The following is a 26,746-nucleotide window of genomic DNA, read 5'->3' on the forward strand; positions in this document are numbered from 1 at the left end:
TCATACAGATTTATGCATGTATGTTTAAATGGAACTTACTCACAGGTAAGTGTGAAAAAGCTTGGCGCCTTAACTCAATCAAACTAGATAATTTATTCAACTGCACGACTGCATTCTTATTACTTAACTCTCTACGGTTTCCACACTTGCCTTCTGGGGTAGCATGATGGGCCAACATACATTCTCCTTGGCTTTTTATACCATGACTGTTCTGTTTCCTCTTGGGGTGTGCAGTGTAGAATATCACACATGCCAGTTCTCTTTGTGGCTGTTAGGCCAGAGCCTCCACCCCACCGACCCCCCACGTATTACTGTGTGCAATGCATCCCTGTGTGCCATAAGCTTTACTGCAACCTTCTAGAGAAATGTTCTCCTTGGTGGTATGTTTCTCTTTTCAACTTGTATGCCTGAGTCTCCAAATCCCCATATTCATTTTAGCTTGCAATTCCCCTTGCCACTTTATTTAGGAAGGTATTGAACAAAAATGAAAGGCTAACTAGATGATGAGAAGCCACTAACCCACTACTGGCCTCTAGCATCACCAGTATAGAAACAGTAAATAAGGCATATGGTAATGCTGTGGTTAATCCATCAACTGTGCTTTCAATTGCATCCTCAGGCCAGGGATGCAGATTTACTGTCTTAGAAAAGCATTTCTGAAAGCTGAGGGACCCGTTTCCCCTTGCCTTTTCAGAGTTTGGACCCAGAATCAACAAATCAAAATACAACAAGAGCAGCATATGCTCTCTGCAAAGACTTAATAAAACATTTTGGTACTTGTAGGCACTGACAGAAAAAAGCTGTGTGGAAATTTAATACTGCAGAGGGATGGTGAAATAGAATGAAAAAAAGAGTAATAAAAAAAAAATCCACCAGCTATAGGTTGAGGCTGTGTGTTGATGATAGAAGTGCAATTGGGGGGTGTTATGAGTTGTGATTGCTACCTATTGAGGGGAGAGCAGATAGAGCTGAAGGCCACTGGGCCTTGTCAGTGTTTTTGTGTTGCACAGATAAAATGGGCCACAGAAGATTAATGTCATCACCGAGAGTCTGAGCCACTCAGTTTGATGACACTTGGCCTTCAGCCGTGCTTCAGTTCTTCCTCCTCTTCTTCCTTTTTTCAGGTGAGAAGTTCAGCGAGTGCAGTTTCTCCCGTAACGGTACTATTGTGTGAAATCCTGATGCTAGATGAAAGGAAGTCTGTAAAAATATTTATTTAGTGGCCAGACTTGTCACAGCTTGCGTCTATTAGGGAAGGGCCATGGCGTAGTGGTAGAGCATGATGTGCTTTGCATGCAGAAGGTGCCAGGTTCATTCCTTGGCATGCCCAGGTAGGGCGGGGGGAGACTCCTGTCTGAAATCCTGGAAAGCCATTCCTAGTGGGTGTGTTCTGTGCTGGGCCTTGGAGCCTGATTTGGCATAAGGCAGGTTCCTGTGTTCCTACGAATTAGCAACCTTTTGGAACTTAAATGAGCCCCACTTAATGCAGCTTTCTGAAGCCCAGTTTGTTTGGCTTAATTGCTTTTCTTCATTGGAAGTATCTTTTTTATACTGGTGAGGAGACGGTGTCTTAACATTGTAGGAAAAGAGAGTTTAGCTAAGAAGTGACTGAAGGTGTAGTTTCAGCACAGAAGAAGAGAGGAGCAACACCAAAAAATAAAAAAACTGCAAAGCTCAACAGTGAAATTTATTTGCATGGCTTAATGTTCAAACATGAAATCTTCACCAGAAGCATCTTGCATTCCCTGTAGACGTAGGCCAGTCAGTAACCACAGCAGTTTGCTCAGCCCCATTCAAGCATAAAACAAGTTGCAATCTCTTTGCCTCCGGTGAAAGACAACGGCTATGTTCAGATTACCATATTTCAACTTGTGCACAAGTCATTTTGCTTTGCATGTAGTCCCTTCTCTTCTTCCTTCATGTGTACTTGAATGAAATAAGTCTCCAGTTAGGGTCGTAAACCAAGGGGAACCTTGATGCCACAGATGTTGCTGGACTCCCATCGCCACTTGCCATTGGCCACACTGGCTGCGGTTGATGAGAGTTGTAGTCCAACAACATCTGGAGGTCCACTGTCTTAAAAAATCATTCAAACTATGATTTAAGATCCTGGCTAACCATAGTTTCCAAGTTTGCTTGAAATGGTTCGGTGGAGACTTCTCATTTCATATAGATGAGGAGAGAACATATTGTGCGTGTTGGCAAAAGACTCTAGCATATCTTGGTTTATTAAATTGAGATAGGATCTTTTGAACCCAACCCTATATGTTGAAATGCATTGAGTACATTAAGTATTGTAAGTCAGTGCTACTTTTGAGTCCTGGCTTGAGACTTTGCTGCTTCTGTGTTTGTTTTTTTAAAATGTAGTTTCTTGTTGGCCACAGAAAAAATATTTCAACATGCATAGTAGAATTCTAGTTCCAATGATGATGATTGTTCTCATCTCATGTATTAATCCTTTGAGGAACTACTTCTGTAGCCAGCAAAATACCTGAGAACACAATCATGGGGTATTCTTGTTTTTACTGTATTCTAGTTCAAAAAAACATAGAAATTGCAACTGGATTTAGAAAGTGTGGAGAAAAGCACTTGAGGGAATGGTTTGGCAAGAAAGGAGAATCTGATCAGGGAAGAATATTGTAGTTTGACGGTTGTGAATGAAAAGATAAAAATAACCCATCAGTTGAAATAACAAGGATGGAGGAGTCTAGGTTGATGTGAGGAGTAGGAGTGTTAAGTGATACTATTCAAGCTTAAAACAAGATCTGAAACAAATATTGGCAGAGATCTTTGATAAATTAGGAGTTTTTATTCAAGTAAATGAATATTTTGACTATGAGTGAAAAGCAGTGTTTGCTTTATCTCTACAATTAAAGTAGTATGTGTAGGACTTTTCTGCAATAAGTGATTCTGTGCAGATCACAGTGTTCCCAGGTACTTAAGTGCATTGTCTCTTTGTGTGTTTGCATATGTGAATTATGTTTAGTGCAATGTAATTATATATTTATGCCTTATTAGTCATGATAAAAGACAAAATGGGCCTTGTTAACTCACTGGGGTGGTGATTTGGTCCTTGCGCCATCAGCCTTTACCTGACACAGCTGTCTTGTAATTAACAATTGCTGCAGGGGGGGGGTGGGCTTTGTGCTTCCTTACTGCAGACACACACCCAACTTGTGGATGGCAACTGGGGAGGAGGCTAGCATGGGATGTGACTGCAGGGGTGGGGGCCAGTGGGGAATTGCTAATCCCTGGTGGTTCTCTAACTAAGCCATGGCAGGTTTCTACAAGTGTGAAATGCAGACCAGAAGACACTGTCAGAATGGACACTGAATAGCACAAGTGAGAAATCTGTGGCCCAAGGCAGCAATTTATAGGTTGGCAAATAGTAATAATTTTCAACCTGTTTCTCAAATGTTACTTTTTTGTTGCACACAAGCTCTACATGATTGGCACATAGGTAGCAATTTAACATGCTATTTCTAAATGCCCCCAAAGGCTTCTGTGAGCCGGTATTAGGGCCAAGTGGTTTTTCCTCTGTGCTTAACAGCCATGCCAGAACCGGCCAGTTGGAAGAAGCTTGGCTAGGAACTGGCCTAGCAGAAAAAAAGCAGAGCCCAAAGTTAGGAAATTGTGAATGTGGAAATGGATGCAGACACCAAACAGGGGGAAATGGGGGGGGGAGTCTCAGACAAATGGGAGGATCCTAATCTCACAGGAGTGACCAAAGAACTTTAGGATTTCTGTGAGGGGGGAGAGACAATGTGCTTAAGATGCATTACCTCCCTGCCTACCCACAACCCCAGTTTCTGGCGAACTGATGGAGGACGACTTGCTCCTCAAGTATTTGTAATCAGCAGTGCAAGATCTGGCAGCTGATGAGTCTCATTGCCCACTGAGATCCAGTGAGAAAGATGCAGCTGCGCTTGCATGCTCCCATTCAATGTATCAAAGCCATTTGAGGCATGGCTGTCGCTGTAGCAGGGATGCTGTGGCCTTCACCTTTCATTACTCTTACGCTGCGATTTGCACCTTCCCGATGTTTCATAGTGCTACTGCTGGTGAAATAAGTTGTGGGTAAGGATAGAGTAAATGGAGAGGAGGGGGAGGGAAAGAGAAAAGGGGGATAGATAGTGGGTGCAGGAGAGAGAGCCACATGCATTGTACAGGGGATGAGGGAACCTAGAAGAACAGGAGAAAGTAGGAGAGCGATTGGACGGATGCGGAAGAAGACCCACCCCTTTCTCTGTACCTGAAAGCGCTCTTTTCCCACCCCATTCTGTGTTCATGAGAATGCCATGGAGATAAGCAGCATGGTGGGTGGGTGGTCAAGAGAGAAATAAAACCTTCTATTTATTGATTTTGGGCCTGTGCGCTTCCTTGCGCCACTCTAAGCATTTTTGGCAAACTAGCCCCCATAGTTATGCAGGCACAAAAGGCAGCGCGCATCAGGCGTAAGTCAATCAAAGTCTACACTGGAGTTGTGGTCTGAGGGAGGCTTGCAGAGAACAAGGAACAATGGGGAGAAATTACTTAATTAGTTTTCTCTACACGTCTCCGATTTCCCCGCAGTACCATTCACTCTGTATGACAGCCTTCCCATTTCACAGTACTCCCTTTGAAAGATGGCAGTGTATTAGCATGTGAGACAACTGAGTGCAAGGGGGAGAGAGTTCACCACAGCAGTGACACTGTCTGCATTCTTCTTCTTCTTTTTAAAGAGAGAGGGGATATATCTACATATATATATATGTATACTAGATCTAGATCACATATGACGCGGCACAAAGTAAGACAGCTACTGTGAAGATAAAAGCTCGGAGCTGGACAAGGCCGCGGTGGCAGGCAAAAACAGTTCAAGCACATATATATCTATTTCAAATCTACCACATGCAGAGTTTAAAATGACTGTGTGCGTCTAAAGTTTAAGTCTACATCTTTGTCATGTTTATTAAGAGAGGCGTTGTATGCGTGGTTGACTTCCAATTTTGTGGCTTATTCACATGTTTTTGAAATAAATGATTAAGAGTCTCTCCAGGGAACTTGGCAATGACTCCACAGCCTTCCCAGGCTTGTTTTGTGGGAAATGTCAGCTTTGGCCATCTGCAAGTTGGGTTCAACTTATAGGTCTTGGCCATGTGTGTGGGCTTCAGGAAGTCTTCCTGTTCCAGTCACAGCACCCAGAGGGAGAGAGACTCGCTGGTGTCAATCTCTGGGCCACCCACACTATTGTCCTTCTGCGGCTGGATGAGCACCTTCCTGTCCTCCCAGGCCTTTGAATAGCAATCCACCAGGTGCCTCATTTCTTGCACCAAGTTCCCCCTTGCTGGCTTTTGTGGTTTCAGGTGGTGTAGATAGTTTTCATGGCTGGGTTTTATGCTTATTTTAAGTTGTATTTTATTTTGGTTCTGAATCATATTTTTTTCTGAATCACTTAACTTTATTGTTTGTGTGAACAGCCCAGTGAACTTGGTTGGATGGGCGGTGTGCAGATATAATTAAGAATAAGAATATAATTAAGAATAAGTTGGGGATCATAATGTGACTTGCCACATTGAGCTCTTGGGGACCAAACTGGTAAGGGAAGAATTATTATTACCCATCCTCTGTCCACCAGGTAACGTGGGAAGGAACTGAGAAACTTGAGAGCATTACACCTGCAGGTAATCTGAAGGTAGCAGGCCTCACAGGAAGGCCTGCAGTAAGTCTCAGTTTGCGTAGTAGCAGAAATCACAGCGGCAGTTAAAAACATTAAACAAGCAATAATGTGGTTTTCTGATTGCCTGTCTTCTCATCTCTGGATGCCTCATGGTTAGTGTGACCAAAGTCTGACGAAAGTGGTTCTTTCTTCCCCTCCCATACCTCCATCCATTTTGATGTTATGGTGAATTATAATGCTTCGAGCCCACATGCCCCTCCCTTTTATCTGTTTTTAAGTCATAAAGATAAATTTGTTTTTGACTTTTGGGAGGATCAGCAGAAGGAGACTCGTGCATGATCAGAGCTGCTTTTGTGTCTGCCTCGTTGACATGTAAAGAGATTTCGGTGTTATACTTGCAGCTGCTCTTGGGGCCGCAGTGGTTACGACAGGAAGGAAGTCTTCCCCATTCTAAGAAGAGGCAAGAAATTTTTCAACAAGGCGGTAGCAGAGGATCTGTGAGTGATGTGTACTTTAACTTGCAAAGGAGGAATTCACGTATCTCTGCTGCAGGTGGAGCAGAGATGCTAGTTTTCCTCCTTTCTGTGCCAGGCTGGAAAACACAGAGCAATTTGCCTATCCTGTCACCGCTTCTCTGCATATCTACGCTCGCCCTGAGTAAGTGACTGAAGTAAGTGATCTGCCATCTACTGTCACAAGAGAACTGGTGTGCTCCAGTGGTGAGAGCCAGTGTGGTGTAGTGGTTAAGAGCAGTGGACTCGTAATCTGGTGAACTGGGTTTGCGTCTCCGCTCCTCCACATGCAGCTGCCTGGGTGACCTTGGGCCAGTCACACTGCTTTGAAGTCTCTCAGCCTCCCTCACCTCACAGAGTGTTTGTTGTGGGGGAGGAAGGGAAAGGAGAATGTTAGCCGCTTTGAGACTCCTGAAGGGGGGAGTGAAAGGCGGGATATCAAATCCAAACTCTTCTTCTTCTCTTCTATTTGGAACTGGGAAGTTAAACCAGGGTTCAAGCAGGAAGTTCCCTGGATGGCCTTGAGTGGAACTGATTGCATTCCTATCCCACCTTCTTCTCCAAGGAACTCAAGGTGGCGAACCTGGTTCTCCCCATTGCTGTTTTTCTGGCAGTAGTAAACAGTACAGTCATACCTCGGGTTGAATGTGCTTCAGGTTAAGCACTTTCGTGTTGCGCTCTGTGGCGACCTGGAAGTAACGGAGCACATTACTTCTGGGTTTCGCCACTTGTGTATGCGCAGACGCTCAAAATGATGTCATGCTCGGAAGCGGCAAATCGCGACCCACGCAGACGCGGGTTGCATTCGCTTCGGGATGCGAACGGGGCTCTGGAACAGGTCTCATTCGCATCTAGAGGTACCACTGTACATAGAACTGGCACTTACCACCCCCCACCCCATCAAATCTTGTGATAAGGTAATGGAGGGTTGGGAGAGCATGCAAGCAACAGTGGCTGAAAGGAGGATTGTGAAAAGCAGGAGTGGTGGCTGTGGCGAGGAAAAGGAGGCCCTTGTTTGGGGCTGCGGTTTCCGCTCTCAGTCTCCCCCTCGTCTGCCTCGCAATGTACTCTTCTCCCCCTGGGCAAGTTGCTGTGGCGCTGCCTCACTTTCCTCACTGCTCTGTGAACAGCTGGGCAAGTGCAAGAGCTGGCTTTCCTTTCATCTCTACTTGCTCTTTCCATGTCTGTGGGGAGGAGAGACAGAGAAGTGGGAGAAGACAGGGGCCTCTGTTTCTAGCACTACCGCCCTCCACTCCAGTGGAGAGGGGCACGCAAAGTGGGGCAGAGGAGAGAGAGAGAGAGAGAGAGAGAGAGAGAGAGAGAGAGAGAGAGAAACGAGGGGGAAGAGTAGGCATGGCCAAACTTGGCTCGTCAGCTTTTTTGGGACTACAGTTCCCATCATTCCTGACCACTGGTCCCGTTAGCTAGGGATGATGGGAGTTGTAGTCCCAAAACAGCTGGAGGGCCAAGTTTGGTCATGCCTGGGGAAGAGGATCATGGTGAGTACTGGTACCCCCCAACTTAGTCCCCATGACAACACTGTGAAGCAGGTTAACCCAAGAGGCAGTAACTGGCCCAAGGTGAGCTTCACAGCTGAGTTCACTACACCACACACCTGTCTAGTGTGCAGGCAGGAGGGCCTTTTTAAAAATGTGGATGACCGTGACACCTGCTGGATATTCCTTGAATAAACTAGAGCTGAGCCAAAATGCGTCCTTTTGCGGAGGACTGGAGGAGCATCACTCTCCCCATCCCCTCCAATGGCCCAAATTACGTTAGGACTGGGGCAATAAATGAGTGCCACCTGAGAAATTGTTTGAGAATGTATTCTCCCCATTTAGCTGTGGTTTGCTGGGGCAGGTGAACTGGGCCAACGTTGACCAAAACGCCCTCATCCCTTTGTGACCTGAGGCAGTTCAGCCAGTCACTGCCAGTAACGTTATCACCGCCAGAAAGCCTTACGGTATATTGCTGCCTCTGCCCGGGCATATTCATGTTTATGGACATCTTATGCAAGGGAATTATGTAATGGGCCTCTGTCTTAAGTATTTCTTACGTGAACTTTGCTGTTGAGTCAGTTTCTCATCTGTGCATGAATGTGACCACTTTCCAGGAGCATGTACTCCTTAAGCCCTCCTCATTTCTTTGTGTGGCTGGCATCTGGTCATCATAACAGATATATTGTTGTCAATCCCTTGCTATCTTAAAGAGCAAGAAACAGCACCTTATGAGTAGATGGCAGTAATAGGATCCACGGCTGATACTGATAGAATAGGCTCTTCCCTCTCACACCTGTCAGCAAGCCTACTGTTTTTTAGTTAGTTCTAAGATACATAAAAGCTGTACACTCTTAACAGAGGCGGGACATGGTCTGTGTAGCCCATCTCACATGTTTAAGGAATCCCTGTGTGCTTGAAGGTGCATGACCCCCCTCCCCTATTAATGACTGCTACAGCCTTAGTTTGCCTCTGCTCCAATTGAAAATGAGTTATAAAAAAGGATAGTTAGAGCTATCTTACTCTCGGTTGCTTTGTTCAGGATAACAGTGTTGGGTATTCGTTGATCCTATAATGTTGACCCAAGTTTGTAGAGAGGTTTAGGGTACATATGCTCTGGCTGAGGGGGCCGTGGGCCTATCCCCAGGCACATTTTTGGGAGGGGGCGCAACCAGGCGTCCCCACAACCGGCTCCTGCACATGAGGCAGTTTCCTGGTACTGAGAGCCAGAGTATTATCTGCGTTTGTGATTCCCAGCAATTGGCGTTAAGAAGTATCCTGCCTCTCCTAAGTTATCCAAAATGTATAGAACAAGCACCAATATTTGTTGAAAGTGTAAAGAAAAGGAGGGTACCTTTTATTATATGTGGTGGTCATGTAGGATAACAAAGTCTTTTTGGGAACTGATATATAAAGAATTGGAAAAAAAATGTTTAAAATAACATTTGTTAAAAAACCCTAGAAGCATTTCCGTTAGGAATTATAGGTTCCGATATCCCAAAAGACCAGAAAAGACTATTTATGTATGTGACAACAGCTGCAAGGATGCTACTAGCCCAAAGATGGAAAGAACCAACAGTTCCAACCAAGGAAGAATGACAAGCCAAATTGCTGGACTATGCTGAAATGGCAAAACTGACTGGGAGACTCGGGAATCAAGAAGATAATGACTTTAAAAAATAATGGGGGAAATTTATAACTTACTTAGGAGACCATTGTAAACAAATAAAAACGATAGCTGGACTTTAAAAACAACTTGTAAAGAAACAAAAAATATGGATAATTTAGAGAGATGAAAACTGGAGAACGTAATGACATGTAGTTTTAGAAAAATTATGTTAAAGACCCATGCAGGGACTGGTGGGAAGTCATGAGATTCATAGATGGAAGTAATCTAATTAGACACAACAATACAGTAAGAGTAAATTTTTTGAGGTCTTAGAACAAAGGAAGGAAGTCAATATGTGTATATGTATGTAATGACTAGATTATAATGATGATATGGTTTTCTTCTGTAGATGTGTGCCTTTTCGTTTTTGTTTTGTTTCCTCTGCTTTTTTTTTTGTATGTTCCGTTTTTGTTTGTTTGTATAGTATTATTTTGGATTCAATGTTTGTGATTTTTGTTATCATTCTGCATTGAAAATAATTTTTTTTTTTAAAAAAAGAAGAGATTCAGAGAATCTCATATATGGATATGGTAAAAGTTTTTTCTTTTTATTAATTGGAATATGTTCTTGTAAAAGCCAATAAAAATATTTATATTAAAATAAAATAAAGGTGAGCTTTCACATAAAAAAGTCGTATCCTGCCTCCAACAGTGGAGGTAGAACATAAACATAATGGCTAGTAGCCACAGATGAAATTTCATCCCTTTTTTTCTGAATTTAAGCATGGTAGATTTCATCTTTGTGAGATGCATTTGATCGCCCATAGACCAGAGTATATATAGTCATACCTTCGGTTGAATGTGCTTCGGGTTGAGCATGTTTGAGTTGCGCTCCATGGCAACCCGGAAGTAATGGAGCGTGTTACTTCCGGGTTTTGCTGATCGTGCATGCGCGGACGCTCAAAATGATGTCACACGCATGCACGGAAGCGGCAAAACACGACTGTCACTTGTTACGTTCGCTTCAGGATGCAAACGGGGCACCGGAACAGATCCCGTTCACATCCCAGGTACCACTGTACTAACAAACTGGAGCAATGCTTGCACACCCTGTAACAGACGCAGATAACCTCCAAGCAATATAGTGAGTTATCAGCTGTCCAACCTTGTAGCAAGTATGTGAAATGATGTCCTGGTCAGTGTGTGCTGTCATGTCTTCTGCAGAATTTCAGTGCAAACCCTAACTTTCTGTAGTATTCTTCAGAGATTGCTGTGTAATGTAGGCTGCATTGTACAGAAGCTGCTTGTTCAGGTGGAAATTGTGTGTGGCACAGGTGATATAATCGTATAAGAAGGCTAAGAACCAAGACACTAAAGATCAGAGCATTACAGCTGGGAAGGTGTAGACATGCAAAGTTTGAATAGCAGCCCAACCAATAAAGAAAACCCTAATAAACATAATTTGTCCTTTGGAGAGAGATCTGTTTTTTCAAATTATAGTGTTTTAATTGTGGAACCTGAGCTTTTGGAATACTAAGGTGATCGTTGTGATTTCAAACTTCTTAAGTTGATTGTTTTGGCCAGATTTTACACATTTTGTCCATTGCCTCTATAATGCTGCAAAATGCAGGCATATGTTTTGAAATAAATTTATTTATATACGTAAGTATTTGATGCTGGGTGGGAAGGACCCTTTTAAAGACACACACAAAGGAAAGCATTCTAAAAAGTGAAATCAAATGTACTTGGAATATAAATACCACCCTGTTGTGAACTGCCAGGGTGCTTGGCTCATTTATTGAGCTGCATATTTGACGTGGGGGTTTTGGGTTTTCAACTGCTCAAGACAGACTGCTTCGCCTCCAAAAGGCTTATGCAGCCAAACTTGTCAGGGTTTGGTAAAAGCCCAAATAGATAGAAAATAGCCCAGAATTACATGAATAAACGAAAACATGCAGACTGTTTCCAAAACCTATTAACTAGATCTAGAGACTTCCTGCCTGCCTGCCTGCCTGCCTGCCCATAGCTGGTCACAATCCTTCAGCATATGTTCCAAAGATACCTTGCAAGAGACCATTGGCTCTTTGTAATGATGGAACCAGATTAGATAGTTCAGATCTGCACGCATGCCTTGTTCACTTTCAAAGTTTGCTGATTTTTGGTGCTGTTGCACCAGGATCCTAGAATGACTTAAACTTTGCTAACTAAATCTAGTTTTTAGATTATTGATTTTGTTTATGATTGCTTGCTGCCATCTGGGCCTGAAGAGAAAGAAAAGCATAGCAAATAATAGAGTCTTGGATAACAAGGTTTTGGGATGGGGTTACTGCATAACTTCATGTGACTGAAGAGTGTTTGCATATGCTGAGGAACAACCATTCTTCAGCCACCAGTTCATCTCCTTTTTGTCCTGTGGCCTAGCTTCTCTTATCCCACTGCTGGTGGGGTAGGATTAAAAACCATGAGAATAATAATTTCCTGGATAAAGAGGAGATTTATGTCTTTGGGATGGCTAGAACTGTGCTATAGTGGTTCAGGTTTCAGACAAGGACTGGGAAGCAGTGGCGTATTGTGGGTTGCCAGCACCCAAGGCAAGTTACAGGGAGGGGAACAGATGGAGTACGCATACACACTCAACTGCCTAATGGTGTCTGCATCACCCAGGAGATTGCAGCTGCAGGGGTAAGAAAAGGAGAGTCGCTACGTTGTCTGAAGAGGTCACTTCCTGGTTCGCATAGAAAAGCCGTTTTCAACGGAGCCCAGCGATGGAAGCACACAGCTATCTAAGGCAGCACCGTGTATTGAAATTATGCGGCCCTAAGAATTTTTTGCCTGGGGCAACTGCCCCGGGCCCCCCTTCCCATGCTATGCTACTGCTGGGGAGACCCTGGTTCATATCCTTACCCAGTCATGTAGATCACTGGTTACTGTGGATGACATCATATTTCCCAGTATTACCTGCCTCCCAGGGTTATAGTGAAGATAAAAGAGTGCACATGGTTCCTCTTCTATCTTGTTCTCTTTGGAGCAAAAGTGGTTTATATTTGGTATATGTATATATGTTGAGCTGGAACCAGCTTTGCCCTTCACAAACAGAATGGCTCTGAAATCCAGCAGAGGCTCCCATCGAAGGAAGGGATGGGGGCACTTTTCTCCTGTTCCTCCTGATGCCCCCAGAGCAACCTCCCTTGCACTGGACACAGTTCTGCTCATGGGTAGTCTGGCTCCATAATCAATAAGCAAGGCAATGCTGTAAATGCATAAATAATAATTATTTTTCTAGTGAACATATCAAAACCTTAGAATACATTGTTATGTAGCTGAATGGGGGAGGATGTTTCATGTTGTTGTTTTTTAAAGCAACACAAATGTACAACAATGTGCTTTGTTTAAATATACGAAAAAATGAATTATACTTGGACTCTGTGTTAGGCTGTATCATTTTAAGAAATGGAAATAGCCTGTCTTCTCTGGTGTGTTTTTATGCAAGGGGAATGCTTTTTCGTGTTAAGGAAGGAAGCGGTAGACACGTCAGTATTTATTAACATTTTTGACAAAGTATGGCAGCACAGGCTATCCTTTTTAGGTTTTGGCATGAACAATCGCCCTTTTATTGGGCCATTAATGCTCTTTCGGAACATCGTGCTTCATCCGCAGGCAATAATTTAGCAGCTGTTTATCAGAGGCTTTCATAAAGCCCTGAATAGTCTTCTAACATCCAGTCACCCTAACATCAGCGTTTTAGAATCCATGCCTGTTTTTAAATGGGAGATCTGTGAATGTGGTTGCTCAGGGATGCGTGACCCACATAACCTATAAATTTGATTGGAAGTTACATTGCTGGCATAGGCTGATGGATAGCAGATTAGAACCCTGATTAACCATGTGATTCGCAGGCTGGGAATATATTGTCTAAGCAAGATTCATCAGATGCAATCAGAATTTCAAGTGGTCAGATGAAATTCAAATGTGCCGTGTGGTTTTTCTCTCCCCCCCCCCCCGCTTTGTGCTTTTCTTCGTAGGTTGCCTTTTTTCTCTTGCCCCCCCCCCCCATTTCCAGTGCTGAAAAATACTTCTTTGATGAATCTGCTCCTCACCCTAAAGCTGTCTGACTGTTGTTCATCAGAAAGCAGGTCGCAGTTCAGTGAGCAGAAGAAAAGATTTTAATAGAAGCTGTGCCAAGGGCTGTAATGCATCATTTTAGGGCCCTAATTACATTACAATGACAAATATCAATGGTGACAACAGCAATAACCTACATCCTTTAATGGCTGTGCTGGAAAAGGAGTTTGGGCTCTGTGCCATTAGATTAGACTCGGTTTCAAAACAGAGGCCATTAGAAGTGTGTGTCCACAGTATTATTGGCCGATAACTGAAGCCCACTGGAAAGCCTTGTAAATAAATGCCTCTCTAAAGCATGGCCCCATGGGACAAAAGAAGCAAAATTAGAGGACCATGGAAGCAGCAGTGTTTCCGAGGCAACTTTAGCTTTCAAAGTGAAGAATTGGCTACTTAATTTTGTGAAATCCTGCTTCTCCCCCTCGCTTGGTCTCTTTCTCTGCTTCCTCTTGCCAATTAGGGGGATCATAAAAACTCTATTGGCAAAAGCATCTGAATGAAGAAAAAGAGCATCTTAAGCGAAAGTAGCTTCCTTAAATGTTTTGCAATATGGATTTTTTTAAAAAAAAGAATGAATAAATCAATGCAACTACTTTGTATACAGAGTTGAGCAAATGCTGGCAAGAAATTGTGTCATTCATATTAACCTAGTTGGGGGCCAGGGAGAAATATTCCAGATCTGGTGTAGCCAATGTGGCACCCGCCATATGATAGACAACACATCCCATCATCCGAGGGATGATTGTATGTACAGATAATTACAATAAAAACATATTCTAGGTCTTAAAGCTCTATATTATGGTATTTAGTGCAATGGTGGCTTGAAAGCAACTAATGCAGTTGATGCAGGAACATTCCCAGTAAGTGTTACTGGGTGCAAGTGTAGCACAAAATTTCTGGCACAAAGGAGGTGGAACCAATAAATAGGCCTTTAGTCATGGGCAAGTCCCTGTGCATAGGAAGATACTTGAGAGCCATGAAAACTACATGTGGCTCACTTCATCATTGTCTCGTTTGTGGCTTGAAAACCTGTACAGTGGTACCTCGGGTTAAGTACTTAATTTGTTCCAGAGGTCCGTACTTAACCTGAAACTGTTCTTAACCTGAAGCACCACTTTAGCTAATGGGGTCTCCTGCTGCTGCCGTGCTGTCGGAGCACGATTTCTGTTCTCATCCTGAAGCAAAGTTCTTAACCTGAAGCACTATTTCTGGGTTAGCAGAGTCTAACCTGAAGCGTATGTAACCTGAAGTGTATGTAACCCGAGGTACCACTGTACTGTACTAACTTCCCACACCCAAGACATACAATGGGAGGTTGTTGCTAGTGGTAGGCAGAGTTATTGAAAAAATTACAGTGAGGCCCAGGAGAGGTTGCCAGCCAACTAGAGGAACCCCCCAGGATTGGCTTTGCTTTGCTTGCTTGCTTTCTGGCCAGTTTCCAGGACAGCGCGGAGCAAGGCCCTTTTCTCTGCTCCCTGCTCCCTGCCACTTTTGTGTCTGTGTGTATCATGGATGAATAGATGGCTTGTGCTGCCAAACACCACTGGTGCTCCATACTTGGGCCCACTGTGGGCTCTGCCCTTTGGCTGTACCCCTGGGCCTGCCACCTGTCCCGGCTGGCTTTGTGCCCATGTCCCAGTATTTTATTAAATACTGTTTTTTTACGTTAAAAAGAAGGAGGTTTTATTTCAAGAGCTGGCAGCCCCAGGGGTGTGCATCTCCACCCACCGCTCACTGCCTCTGGATATATTGTCCTTCCTGTCTTAAAAATACAAACAGATGTAAAAATTCAGTCCCGAGTCAGTAGAATCTGCCACTGGCTGCAAAGGGGAACGTGTAGCAAACGCTTGGCATGTAAAAGGACTTGTTTGGAATTTTTGCCCGAGAGTTGAAGGCATGTTGCAACTGAGAATTGCCTTTATGTGTGATTACAGTACAACCAAACATCGCTTACCAGAAAGCCGTAGTTGTGTGCGGCGATTCTGTCATCTGCTTTAATGGGATGTGAAGAAACGATTGAAGAATGGTTTCAACAAGCCTGTGACCAAGAATAATTTGTATACCACTAATAATACCTTTGCACGGATAGTACACACAGAACAAAATGAAGGTTTCTGCTGTGCCCGGAGAGTTGTATAATCCTTTTGCTACACTTTTATAGTATAACAATGCCAGAGCATCTGGGTTTCAGGGGTTTTTTGTTTTATTCCTGGGGTGAGGCTCATATTTTCAGGGAGGGGAAATTACCTTGCGTTCTCCCTTTGTATGATTCTCATCCTCCTCATAATTACCTGGTTTAGCAGGTGGCAGGTTACAGCAGGTTTTGGGTGAACACATAGAGCAACCCGCTTATTTGCAATAAACTTTTATTTGATGGTTAAGATAAATCTTTGGCTTTGAGGGAAAGATTTACACAGGCTTCTGGGTGGCCAGCCCTAAGTATTGTAAAAACAATGAGTCAGCCACCCTGCATAATCACGAGAATTTTGAGAATAAAATAAAGCTTAGTTGCCGTTTTCATTATCTAACTTTCAGTGTTCTGTAGTGCTTCTGTCTGCATTTCTCCCACTCACCTAGGAGACACATAGGTTTTTCCTAAGGCCTGCCTAAGAACCACATTATCTTTTACTTCAAACTCCTTAGCTGTCATGTTTGTAGGTGATCTAAAATCTACAGCAGGGTTGGGAAACCTCTGGCCCTTCAGATGATGTTGGATTACAGCTCTCATCTTCCCTTAGCATTGGCCATGCTGATGATGGGAGTTGGAGTACAACAACACCTGGAAGGTTGAAGATCCTCGATCGCTGGGCTTGGAGTCTCTACTTTTATGATATTTTATATCTTTGCACAGCATAACAAAACCAGCTTCTGGTGTCACAAGCTGAACAGTAACAAGCCATAACCTTAGTTATTACCATCATGAGAAAGTGGCATTTTTAAATTTTATTTATGCCTTACTGGCAAAATGCATTTTGCTTGGAGCTACCAGGAACTTCAGTTGGCTCCAAATAGGGCAACAAGACTGCAAATGGGGACTGGACGATTTGACCATGTTATGCCAGTGCTCTGTCACCTGTTCTGACCTCAACTTCATTTTTTGACCCTATTCAATGTGCCGGCATTAACATTAAAAACTTGAAATGGCTTGGGGCCAAGTTACCTGAAGAATCACACCTGTTCTGCCACTAAATTATGCTATAGCCTCCCCCCCCCCCCCAAGGTGTGCTGGATGGGTAATAGGGAGAGAGGTTGTTTTTTTTAGCAGTGGCACTCCAGCTGTGGAATTCCCCCTCTCCACAATAGAACTTCCTTTAGCCTATGCTGGACTGTCTAGCTTTATTATTTTATTTGCTTGTTTGGTAGATCTAGCTTGCAGTGTAAGCCACGCACAGAACCTAATGCTGTTGGGCTCCCTATTAGCATTGTGAATTAAATAAATAAACGTTTTGCCCCGTGCAAATTGTGGATAGCAAGTGCATCCTCCCCTGAATCCCTTCTGGTTTTTTTTTGAGGGTTCCTTAGTCTCTTTTGAAGGTTTGTCACCAACATCATTTCTTGTATGGTCAGTTATAGGAACAAAATTTTGCTTAGCCAAAATGTGAGGCCTTCAGAATACACAGTGCAAGCACCCAGATGCCCTGCCATCGTGGAAGCAGAAGTAGACTTTTGTACAAATGGGTGTACCAAGTTTATTGTGGTCAGTATCTTGAAGTGTGTGTATTCTTTTTAAAAATTGGTTTTATTTGATTGTAGCTGTAAAGGTGCTCAGAATCATGTGCCCATGGTACTCCTCAGGTAGACTTCCATACAGGTACTGACCAGGCCTGCACAAAATTATCTTCATGATAGCCATTCTCTACACCCATACTGGATTTAAATTTTATATTGGAACCTTTAGTGGGGAAAACATAGCTAGTCTAGCCTAAAGGGGAATATCAAATTAGCCTTGAATTTAGATTCTGATGAAATGTCAGTAGTAACTTTATTGACAACTGTACCTCTATTTTCTTTTATCCCAGCTGGTCCAATAAGTCAATAATGATTTGCAATTAAAGGTGCACTTAAAAAAATGGGTCAGTCAAACAATGTTTTCTTTACGTAACGCCTACTATCTATTATAACTTGTTATTACTGTGGTCATCTTCTCCTAGTGGTTATAGATCTTAAAGATGCTGCAACTTCTACACAATGGAATAATGGTGAGCATTATGAGACCTACAGTTCTGCTGGTAGGCTGCATTTATAAAGGGTGTTTGTGGAGTTGCAGCATAAATTAAGAACATTCATTTAGTGGCTCTAAACATGTTATTATCTCAACATGCTCTGTTTGTTTTCTTAATTTTTTCTTCTTCTTGACCTTGGCCAACCTCTGTTCCTTTCACACATCTTCTTTTAGCTCAAGGGAAACCATATCTCAATGTTTTCCAGGAAGATGGCCTTAAATCCTTGTTTTCTTCTGTATGTTTCCATCTGATCTTTTATCCTTGCGGAAGGTACTGTCTTAACAAGTGCATGAAACCGGATTTTCCAGCCTAGGATCATGAAAGAGCTGGTAGTTTGGGAGTGGCATAGACAACTGTAATTAAAGCCACAAAACGTTTCCATTACTCCTGCTTGTCATCAAGCAGAATATTATGAAAGTTTTCACTTTTTTCAGGATGTTGATTTCAGGCGAAATCCTTGTAGCTGATGGCAGCACAGAAAATCTGGAAAGAAGTGCAAACAACAACAACAACAATTTTATTATTTGTACCCCACCCATCTGGCTGGGTTTCCCCAGCCACTCTGGGCTGCTTACAACATATCTAAAAACATAATAACAAAAGCAGAGGAACAAAACAAGGAGCATATCATGAAAATCTGATAAGTTATTTGGGCCAGGTTGTGAGGGGAGAGTACAGCCAACAGTAGAATGAAAGCAATGGGAAGCAGAGTGAGAAGGAATCTTGTTTTTTAAAATAAAATAGTTCAGTAGTTATTATTCAAGAAAATAGTTCACCAGCCAGGACTGCTGGATGAGAGAGAATGCTTTCCCCATCTTCGAGAAGTTTTCAACATCTGCTGAAGTCATATATGTTTTATCTGGGGACCAAAGAGATGATTGGACAGTTTGTATTGTATACAGAAGTACACTTCTGTACTACTGCTATTTTGTAATTCAACTGTGAGTTGGATAATTTTATGATTTTAGTGTTGGTTTTATGTTATACTTTACTGTATCCTTTCCATTCAGTCCTGAGAACTTGGGTTGAAGGGGTGGTATACATATATCTAGATATAGATACGCACACACACAAACACACATACACAGTGGTACCTCTGGATGCGAATGGGATCCGTTCCGGAGCCCCATTTGCATCCTGAGTAGAATGTAACATGCGTCTGCGGGTCACGTTTCTCCACTTCCGCGCATGTACGTGACGTCATTTTGAGCGTCTGCGCATGCGTGAGCGGCGAAACCCAGAAGTAACACGTTCTGTTACTTCCGGGTCGCCGCGGAGCATGACCTGAAAATGCTCAACCTGAAGCATATTTAACCCGAGGTATGACTGTATATATATAACACCATCTCTAAACAGGAACACAAGGTTCAGGAAGAAATAAGATGCAAACAAAGGTACAGTAAAGATGCAAACTCCATGCTATAGGTATAGCTCACCAGAAGTAGGGTTGGTCAAAGTCCACTACAATTTCATGTGGTCTGTCATCAACTTTGTGGGGTGCCTGGAGTGATGTGGACCCTACCTTGGGTCCCTAGGTGGTGTTGGACCACAAGTCCTGTCAGCCCCAGCCACACTCTTTTTTACAAAAATATTTTCCTCTCTTTATTGATGTATGCTGGTTTAAATTGTGCTTTGAATGCTTGACTATTAGTGACCAGTGTCTTGACTAGTCAATTTGTTTGGTGGTGTTTTATTTTGCCATTCAAATGCCAATCTTAATATGAAACATGTCACCGGCCTGATACATTTCCGAAATGGACCTTACTTTTGATATTTGGAGATTGCCGCATTTGGATTTCAATAATTATTGTACCTTGATAGAACCACACAGGTAAACCTGAAGATCATGGAGGTTGGGCAACAGGAGGACACAGCAACGTGGGGGTTATGGTAAGGTTACCAGACGTCCCCGTTTCCCGGGGACAGCTCCCGGATTTACAAATCAGTCCCTATACAAAATCCATTGAAGTTGAAAAGCTTCCCCGGATTCATTGAAAAAAATCTGGTAACCTTATGTTATTGTAGTCTCTACAGTTACAGTTACTGCTCATCCAGTGAGGGCAGGGCTATTGCACAAGGACCCTTTGAATTGTGCTGTAGGGTAGAGCTTAACAATCTGGTGTTCTTGAGCAGATGTGTAGACTGCTCAGTTTGAGCATTATTGTCAAGCGAGACTGCTGCCACTGGTGTGATCAAAATTCTAGCTTCACTTGTATAATTCTGTGTTTGTAACTTTGCACACATGTGCATATTGGAGTGTGCAAGAATGTGAATTGTGCTTGCAAATAGAACTTTTGGTGCTCCCTTCCAAGCAAATTCAAATTTTCCATGTACCGTACTAAGGGCTACATAGGGAGGGTATCATAGCTCAGTGGAGGAGGACATATTGTGATGCCAAAGATCCCGGGTTCAATTCTTGGCATCTAGAGTTAAAGGGTTCAGGTTGCAAGAAATATGAAAGAATCTTTGTCTTGAGGCCCTGGAGAGTTGCTCCTGTTCAGAGTAGTCAACACTGCTCTAAAGGGAAAAATAGTCTGATCCTGCAGTTTCGTAATGAAAAAAACAACTTTGCATTTCCTGGTTTTCGGCGACGTAGTTGGGGTTCCCTTAGTAAGGATCTTTCAGGAAGAACGGCTTCTTCTTGGTCACTCTGTATTCTTTTCTGTGTTAGACAGGTTTTTGAAGTATTTGCCTTTTAAAAGATTGCATAGTGAGAAGGTCGAAAGGGTTGCTGATGAAAGAAGGAAACCTAAATTAGACAAGTATGAGTGTATCTGTCCTTCGGGTAATGACTTTGCATGAAAGAACATTTTGTCACTGAATGTAATGACAAACTGACCCAAAGTAGAATGCAATTTTAAAATCTCCCTTTAGAGGTGGCCTGTCTTCCTTCCTTCTATTAAAGCAAAGCACGTAGAGTAGATTACAGAACAGAAGGGGCTGAATGTGCACCATGCGAGCTATTGGATCATATTTTGAGAACAGAAAGCGCTCAGTTTCATTTTGAGCTGCTCTGTTTTTATTCTGTGTTAACTAGCTAAAACGTTTTATTTACAGATCTGCTGGTATAAATTGTGGTGTTTAGGTGACACTTTATGCTCAGCAAAAACCTGTTGATGCATCCAAAGTACAGTAACAAATGCTAGAACTTAATGGGAGAGGAGGGTCCAGGACCCTTCACCACGTCCCCCCTTTAAGGGATTTACAGTATTTATGCAGTTAGAGATATGCAGCAGTGTTGACACTCTTGGTTAAGAAAACTCTTAGTCTTGAATAACCATTCTTTGTTTTCAAAAAGTCAGGGTGGGGGTGTTGAAGCCATGTCCCAGTTGCTCAGTACCTCTGAGACTTATGGCACAGTCCCAAGTCAGAAGGATTGAATCTCAATGTTCCCACTTATGGACAATGTTCCCACTTATGAAAAATGCTCCCCCCCAACCCCCCCCACACTTCCCTTCCCACTGCATCTCTCTTTGGCACATCCCATTTCATTCTGGAGGGTTCCTTGACCCTCAGGAGCAGCTTTTTGGAGGGCTGCATCAAGGAGTAGAGGGTGGGAAAGTTCTGTTTGAACTTCTTTGTATCCAGGTGAGAGCCAGTGTGGTGTAGTGGTTAAGAGCAGTGGACTTGTAATCTGGTGAACTGGGCTCGCTTCCCTGCTCCTCCACATGCAGCTGCTGGGTGACCTTGGGCTAGTCACACTTCTTTGAAATCTCTCAGCCCCACCCACTCACCTCACAGAGTGTTTGTTTTGGGAGGGAGGGAAAGGAGATTGGTGGCCGCTTTGAGACTCCTTCGGGTAGTGATAAAGCGGGATATCAAATCCAAACTACTACTGCTACTCTTCTTCTTCTTCTTCTTCTTCATTTGCTGTGGCAGGTGTCTTTGGCCCTCAAGATGTTACTGACTCTCATCAGCCTCATTGGCCAATGACTAGGAATGAGGGGAGTTGTAGTTCAGCATCACCTGGAGGGCCAAAGGTTCCCTGCACCTGTGCTATGGGACGAGCCTTTGTAGACACAAATGCCTGTCATCAGAATGTGTTGTAATCTGGTGAAGTGCCTGGAGAAGCTCATGTAACAATATACAGTATTATTCTTTAAACTACAATGGACTAATCCATCTGCCTCTGAACAAAAAGCAAGCTGAAGGGACTCTTATTTCAGGACAATATGTTAGTAGGACCAAGGGTTCTACTCCATCCTGGTCCATCCTTTGATGGGCTGCCGAGCGAGGGGTGTGAGTCCTGTTCAGCTAGGGATGCTGGTATGTGGACCGAGGTTCACGAGTCTGCTTTTATTAATGGTGAAGTTGGAAGTCTGCGGGAACAAGCCTTTGATCAAATCCACACTATTTACAGATCCCTAAGGGATGCTAGTTCACATGACCCTCGAGCTGATGTTAACTGCTTGAAATTCCTGTGCATTTTGGTTTCTTGCCATGGCCAGTTGCTTGTATGTGGTCACTACCATGTGCCGGGTTTAGGTCTTTTGCGCACTGTTACAAACACAACATCTCTCTCTCTCTCTCTCTCTCTCTCTCTCTCTCTCTCTCTGTAATTATGTCGAAGTTATAGTCCTGTGTGAAAGGACATGTATGCAGGAATGTCAAGCAAGTATCACAGCAGTTGTGTGGAGTGGCCCTGATAACAGGGCTCATTTCAGAGGCATTGGATGGGGGCTTTAGCAACCTTGTTGTGTTTTTGCAAGCAAGGTGGTCCAGGGTGTGGTGGGGCTAATGTTCACCCTGTGCTTGAGGCTAGAGTTTATCAAAAAGCAAGCACCCACACATCAGCACGTGTGCATCTTGTGGCCTGAAGTGGAGCCCAGGTGGTGCCCCCCCCCCACCAGGAACAACACTTTTATTAAAGTCTTCCTGAGGCATTCAGATACCAATTCCTGCCTTTGTTCATTTTTAACTGGAGCTGTGCCCATGTAGGGGGTGTTTTTAAAAATGGAGGTGTTATCTGTGGGGTGTGCAAACGTTTTGCTTTTAATGGATTATTCTGATGCTAGTTGATCAATCAAATGAAAACTTTTAATCGCCCAGTAGTTGTTTGTAAATAAAGTGCTCACTTCAGTGTGAAACTTCACTTAAAAAAAAAAAAGCAAAACACACACTTGATCCCATATGCAGTTGAAAGATAAGAGTTTTGCTTTTCACTTGTTTTTTTGGGGGGGGGGTTGCAGGGGTGTGAGGAATCTTATTTAAGAAGGGGAAAGTGTGTGCCAATCTCAGAGGTTGTTTTTTATATTTAAAAAAACCTGCTTATTGTGCTACAAAAGGCTCCCGAAATCTTTCAAGAAAGTCCGATTCACCAATGGAAATTCAATTCTCTGTTCTGCATTGAAGCTCAAGTGCTTGCTATTATGAGGAGCTCTCAGAGCAGCAAGTGGTTATTGTTGACCGTTATTCGCTTCCTAATTGCTGAACTGGGTCTGCCACTGTTGTTCCTTACGTTTGATTTCCTTTTGGAAGGATGAATACAACCAAGGAATCCAGAGTTCACTTAGGTCTAAAACATGCACATGAGTGATGCAAGATCCTCCAAACCTAACATGCCCCGTTGGACCATCCAGTACAATCCAGATGCTAGAATTGCACAGAGTTAGCTAAACCAGTACATCTCTATGCTTGGGTTGGCAGTGAGGTCCAGCCATAATCACAGGCAGCAGAAAGCACAAGAAGAGGTCTGGTGCATCAGACCAAAAGGCCCATCCAGGCCAGCATTCTGTTCCACCGTGATCAGCCAAGTGACTGTGGAAAACCCACAAGCAGGACATGAGTGCAACAGCCCCCCTCCACTGTAGTATTAAAGCACCGTTGTTTTGATTCTGGAGGGGGGTATTCAGCCATCATGGCTAGAGGCTGCTGAAAGCCTTGCTCATTAATTTGTCTAATCTCGATTAAAGCTGTCCAAGTTGGTAGCCGTCACTGCGTCTTGTGGTTGTGAATTTAATCATCTTATGCGCTGCATGAAAAAGTACTTTTGTCTGTCCTGACTCTCCTGTCTTGCAGCATCACCTAAGGTCCTGTTATTGTATGGGAAGGAAAAAAGCTTCTTTCTATCCACTTCCATCAGTGTTAGGTTGTGAAGGTGAGGGGACAGAAGCTGCAATTATCTTTCATCCCATGTTTTAAGAGTTGCTTATTGGTCTCGAGGATATGCACAACCGCATGCTACTGTCCTCCTGTAGTAAGGCTATTTTGTTAGAAAAAGGGGCAGCTCTATGTCTCAACCCACCAGAGGTTCCTGTTTTCCTGCTTATAGCTGCTTTGGTGCAGCACCTGAAGCCATTCCAGAGGACTGAGCTGCCCATCTGTCAAAACAGCTGTTTTAAAATGTGTTTTGCTCTTTATTTGTGATCACAATGGTATGTTTGCAGTATGTTGCTCACTAACTTTCCCTTTCTCATCCACAGGCAGAAATTGTCAAGAGGCTGAATGCCATATGTGCCCAGGTCATTCCTTTCTTATCCCAGGAGGTAAGGGGGGCTGTTTATACGTGCTGGCCTCAAATTGCAGGATAATTGCTTTAACTAAAGAGGAAATGAGGTGTCTCTCTGGCAGTGCAATGCTTTCAGTGTTTATGTTTCATTTTTCTGCCACTTCATTCCTTGTCCATCATCACTTGGGTTTAATATTCATGCAAGAGACAGTTTTAAATCAATGATCCTAAATATTGGTGCCTACAGCATCTCTGCCCTGGTGCCAATGTGAAATTGGAAGGACCTTAAGGTTAATCTGACATCCTGTTTCTTCCAGCCAGGTGCCTCTGGAAGTTTATAAAGGGGAAAGAGAATTATAGCATAGCCATCAAACTTTGCTTTGCTGCCCACCTCCACACTCCCCCAAATGTAGTAATTGGAGGCATATTGTCTCTGAACATGTAGGTTCTAGTTAGAGGTAATGGTAAAAGGTATTAATAGTCCTACCCTCCATGAATAAACCTAGTCTGTATATATCTAAGTTAGTTCCATCACCATGTTTTTGGAATAGTGAAATTCCATATTTGTGGTTTGCGGCATCAGCAGCTGGAAAGCCTGCGTCCTATTCTGCTTTCGTCCTGCTGCAGTGTAAGCATTAGGATCGGGCCGCTAGTTATATAAAAATGTTTGCCTGTCATTCCGATACATTGGTGTTTAAAAAAATGACTCTGTCAAGCTGGCATCTAATAGGATATATTGAAAAATTGCTGGAAAGGCATGATTTGTGCAGCATTCTTGACTATTGGTGTTAAACTTGGCAGAAAAAGAAGAAGAGCCATCAACTGCTGATGTACTAGAGAGTAAACAGTAAACAGGCTAATGCAGGTCTCTCCCTCCCCGCCATCTGGCCTTGGTTCCTCTTTCTTCAACCTGATTATTAACCGAGGATTTAAAAATAATAATCTATCTAGGCTTGGAGAGAGAAAATTCGTATTGACTTGGTGAGCTAGTTTTCCAAATCTCACGCTTTCCTTGAAATGAAAAATTATGCTTTCCTAATAGGCTGCTGGTAACTTTTTACCTTTGGCTAGTGAGGAAATAAATATGACTCTTAGGGCATGAAAAATATCATATGGCTTAATCGTAGATTAATGTTCATTGGGATTTGGGAGGAGAGAGTAGACTCAGTTTCTCCTGGAATAATGGAACCTTTCACATTCCATCCATTCCTTATTTTTGCATGGTTGTTTCTCTCTCACTTCTTCTCGGTAATCCTAAAAAAGGCAATCTGGATCTCGGGGACTTCTGTTTACAGCATAATCAGGATTTGCTTATGATTCATATTGAGTGACGGTTCCGTGCATCTTAACATAGCTAGGCTTGATGCCTTTGGGTCCAAACCTCTTTATACGTATTTTGAGTATGGCCAGGGATAGAAATGGAGTGTGACCTAGAAATGAAGTCTACTTTTTCAAAGGCAGAAAGCCCTCCTTCCCACCAAAAACAACAACCCTCACATCAGTGCTTTCCCCCTAGTAAAATAGGTGCTGGTATTCACCATGGTTATAGTAAGTGTCACACCCTTTTAGCCGCCCCCCCCCCAAAAAGAGGGATGCCAGTACTTGAGTACTGAGTAGCCCCTGAGAAGAAAGCACTGCCCCACATAGAGCAGAATGAAATGAAATACCATTGTGCAGTGATTTCCCTACTCTTAAGACAAGCCCAACTGAGTAGGCCTTACAGCGTTGTTTCATGGGATTTGGGTTTTGAGTCTATAGCGCTGAGGTGAGAAACTTTGGCCCTTCCAGATGTTGATGAATTACAACTCCTATCAGCCCTGCAAGCACCACCATTGGCCTGGAATAATGGGAGTTACAGTTCAGCAACATCTGGAAGGCCAAAGGTATCCACATGTGCAATAGTGGGAGGAAATTCCGTAACTGGAGTGGAGTAGCCTCTGAAAATACCACCCTTTCTATTCTACCGATGTATAAATCTGATGCAAGATGGCATTGTTAAGAGTCTTCTTGGGGACCCCAGAGATTGGAACAAGTACTGCACTGGGTAAGTTCCTCCAACCGTGTTAGAAGATGGGTTGCTGCAATGTACACTAGCAAAATAATATCAGCTTTTTTGGATTCTGAAGACAGTGTATGCTCTGTTACACAGCATGTGGTGTTACAAACCTAATCTGGTCATGACTTCCATCTCAGGAATCTGGAGATAATTTTTAGAACTGTTCGGGAATTTGCAGGGTTTCTTGTAGGAAACCTTGGCTCCTAAAATTGGTTCCTAAAATTGGAAAGTATTTGACATTTATAGTGCAAATGCCAGTAGCAGGCCTAATATCTGCTTTCAGGTGTGCTATGATACTTACCTTTCTTTGTGATTGTAGCTTAGATGTTTACCTTTGAAACACGGTCACAATATTTCCTTCTTCCATTTTCCATATAGCATTCCAGTTGACAAAAATAGTTTCTCTCTTTATTCACTGGCAGTGCAAATATGAAAATGTCTTTTTAAAAATGGAGTCACCCATTGGAATTACAAATGTGGTTGGGGCAGATGATCAACAGTATGGAATGAGTTATCCTGCTGTTTGTTTTATCATCTCATTGGTTACATAAGCAGATGTGTAAAGACAAATCCCTGGTACCCTAAACCCTTGTGATTATCCTGTTGGGTTGTAATTTTACAAACA

At 43.1% G+C, this 26,746-nt stretch overlaps 1 protein-coding gene across 7 annotated transcripts in view; it reads left to right on the forward strand.

Annotated features, from left to right (window-relative positions):
• The window catches only part of TLE4 (TLE family member 4, transcriptional corepressor), a 130,832-nt gene that overhangs the window by 16,297 nt on the left and 87,789 nt on the right, over positions 1–26,746 (forward strand). For all 7 annotated transcript variants that reach the window (XR_014555953.1, XR_014555954.1, XR_014555955.1 and 4 more), the window contains one exon: positions 24,040–24,102. Coding sequence is in view for 1 of the 7 variants with exons in the window: in XM_083702011.1 (XP_083558137.1) it covers positions 24,040–24,102 (63 nt within the window). In the remaining 6 variants the exon portion in view is untranslated. The remainder of the gene's footprint in view (positions 1–24,039; positions 24,103–26,746) is intronic.

Source organism: Podarcis gaigeae (assembly GCF_964106915.1).
Source record: "Podarcis gaigeae genome assembly, chromosome: 11".
NCBI classification, from domain to species: Eukaryota; Metazoa; Chordata; class Lepidosauria; order Squamata; family Lacertidae; genus Podarcis; species Podarcis gaigeae.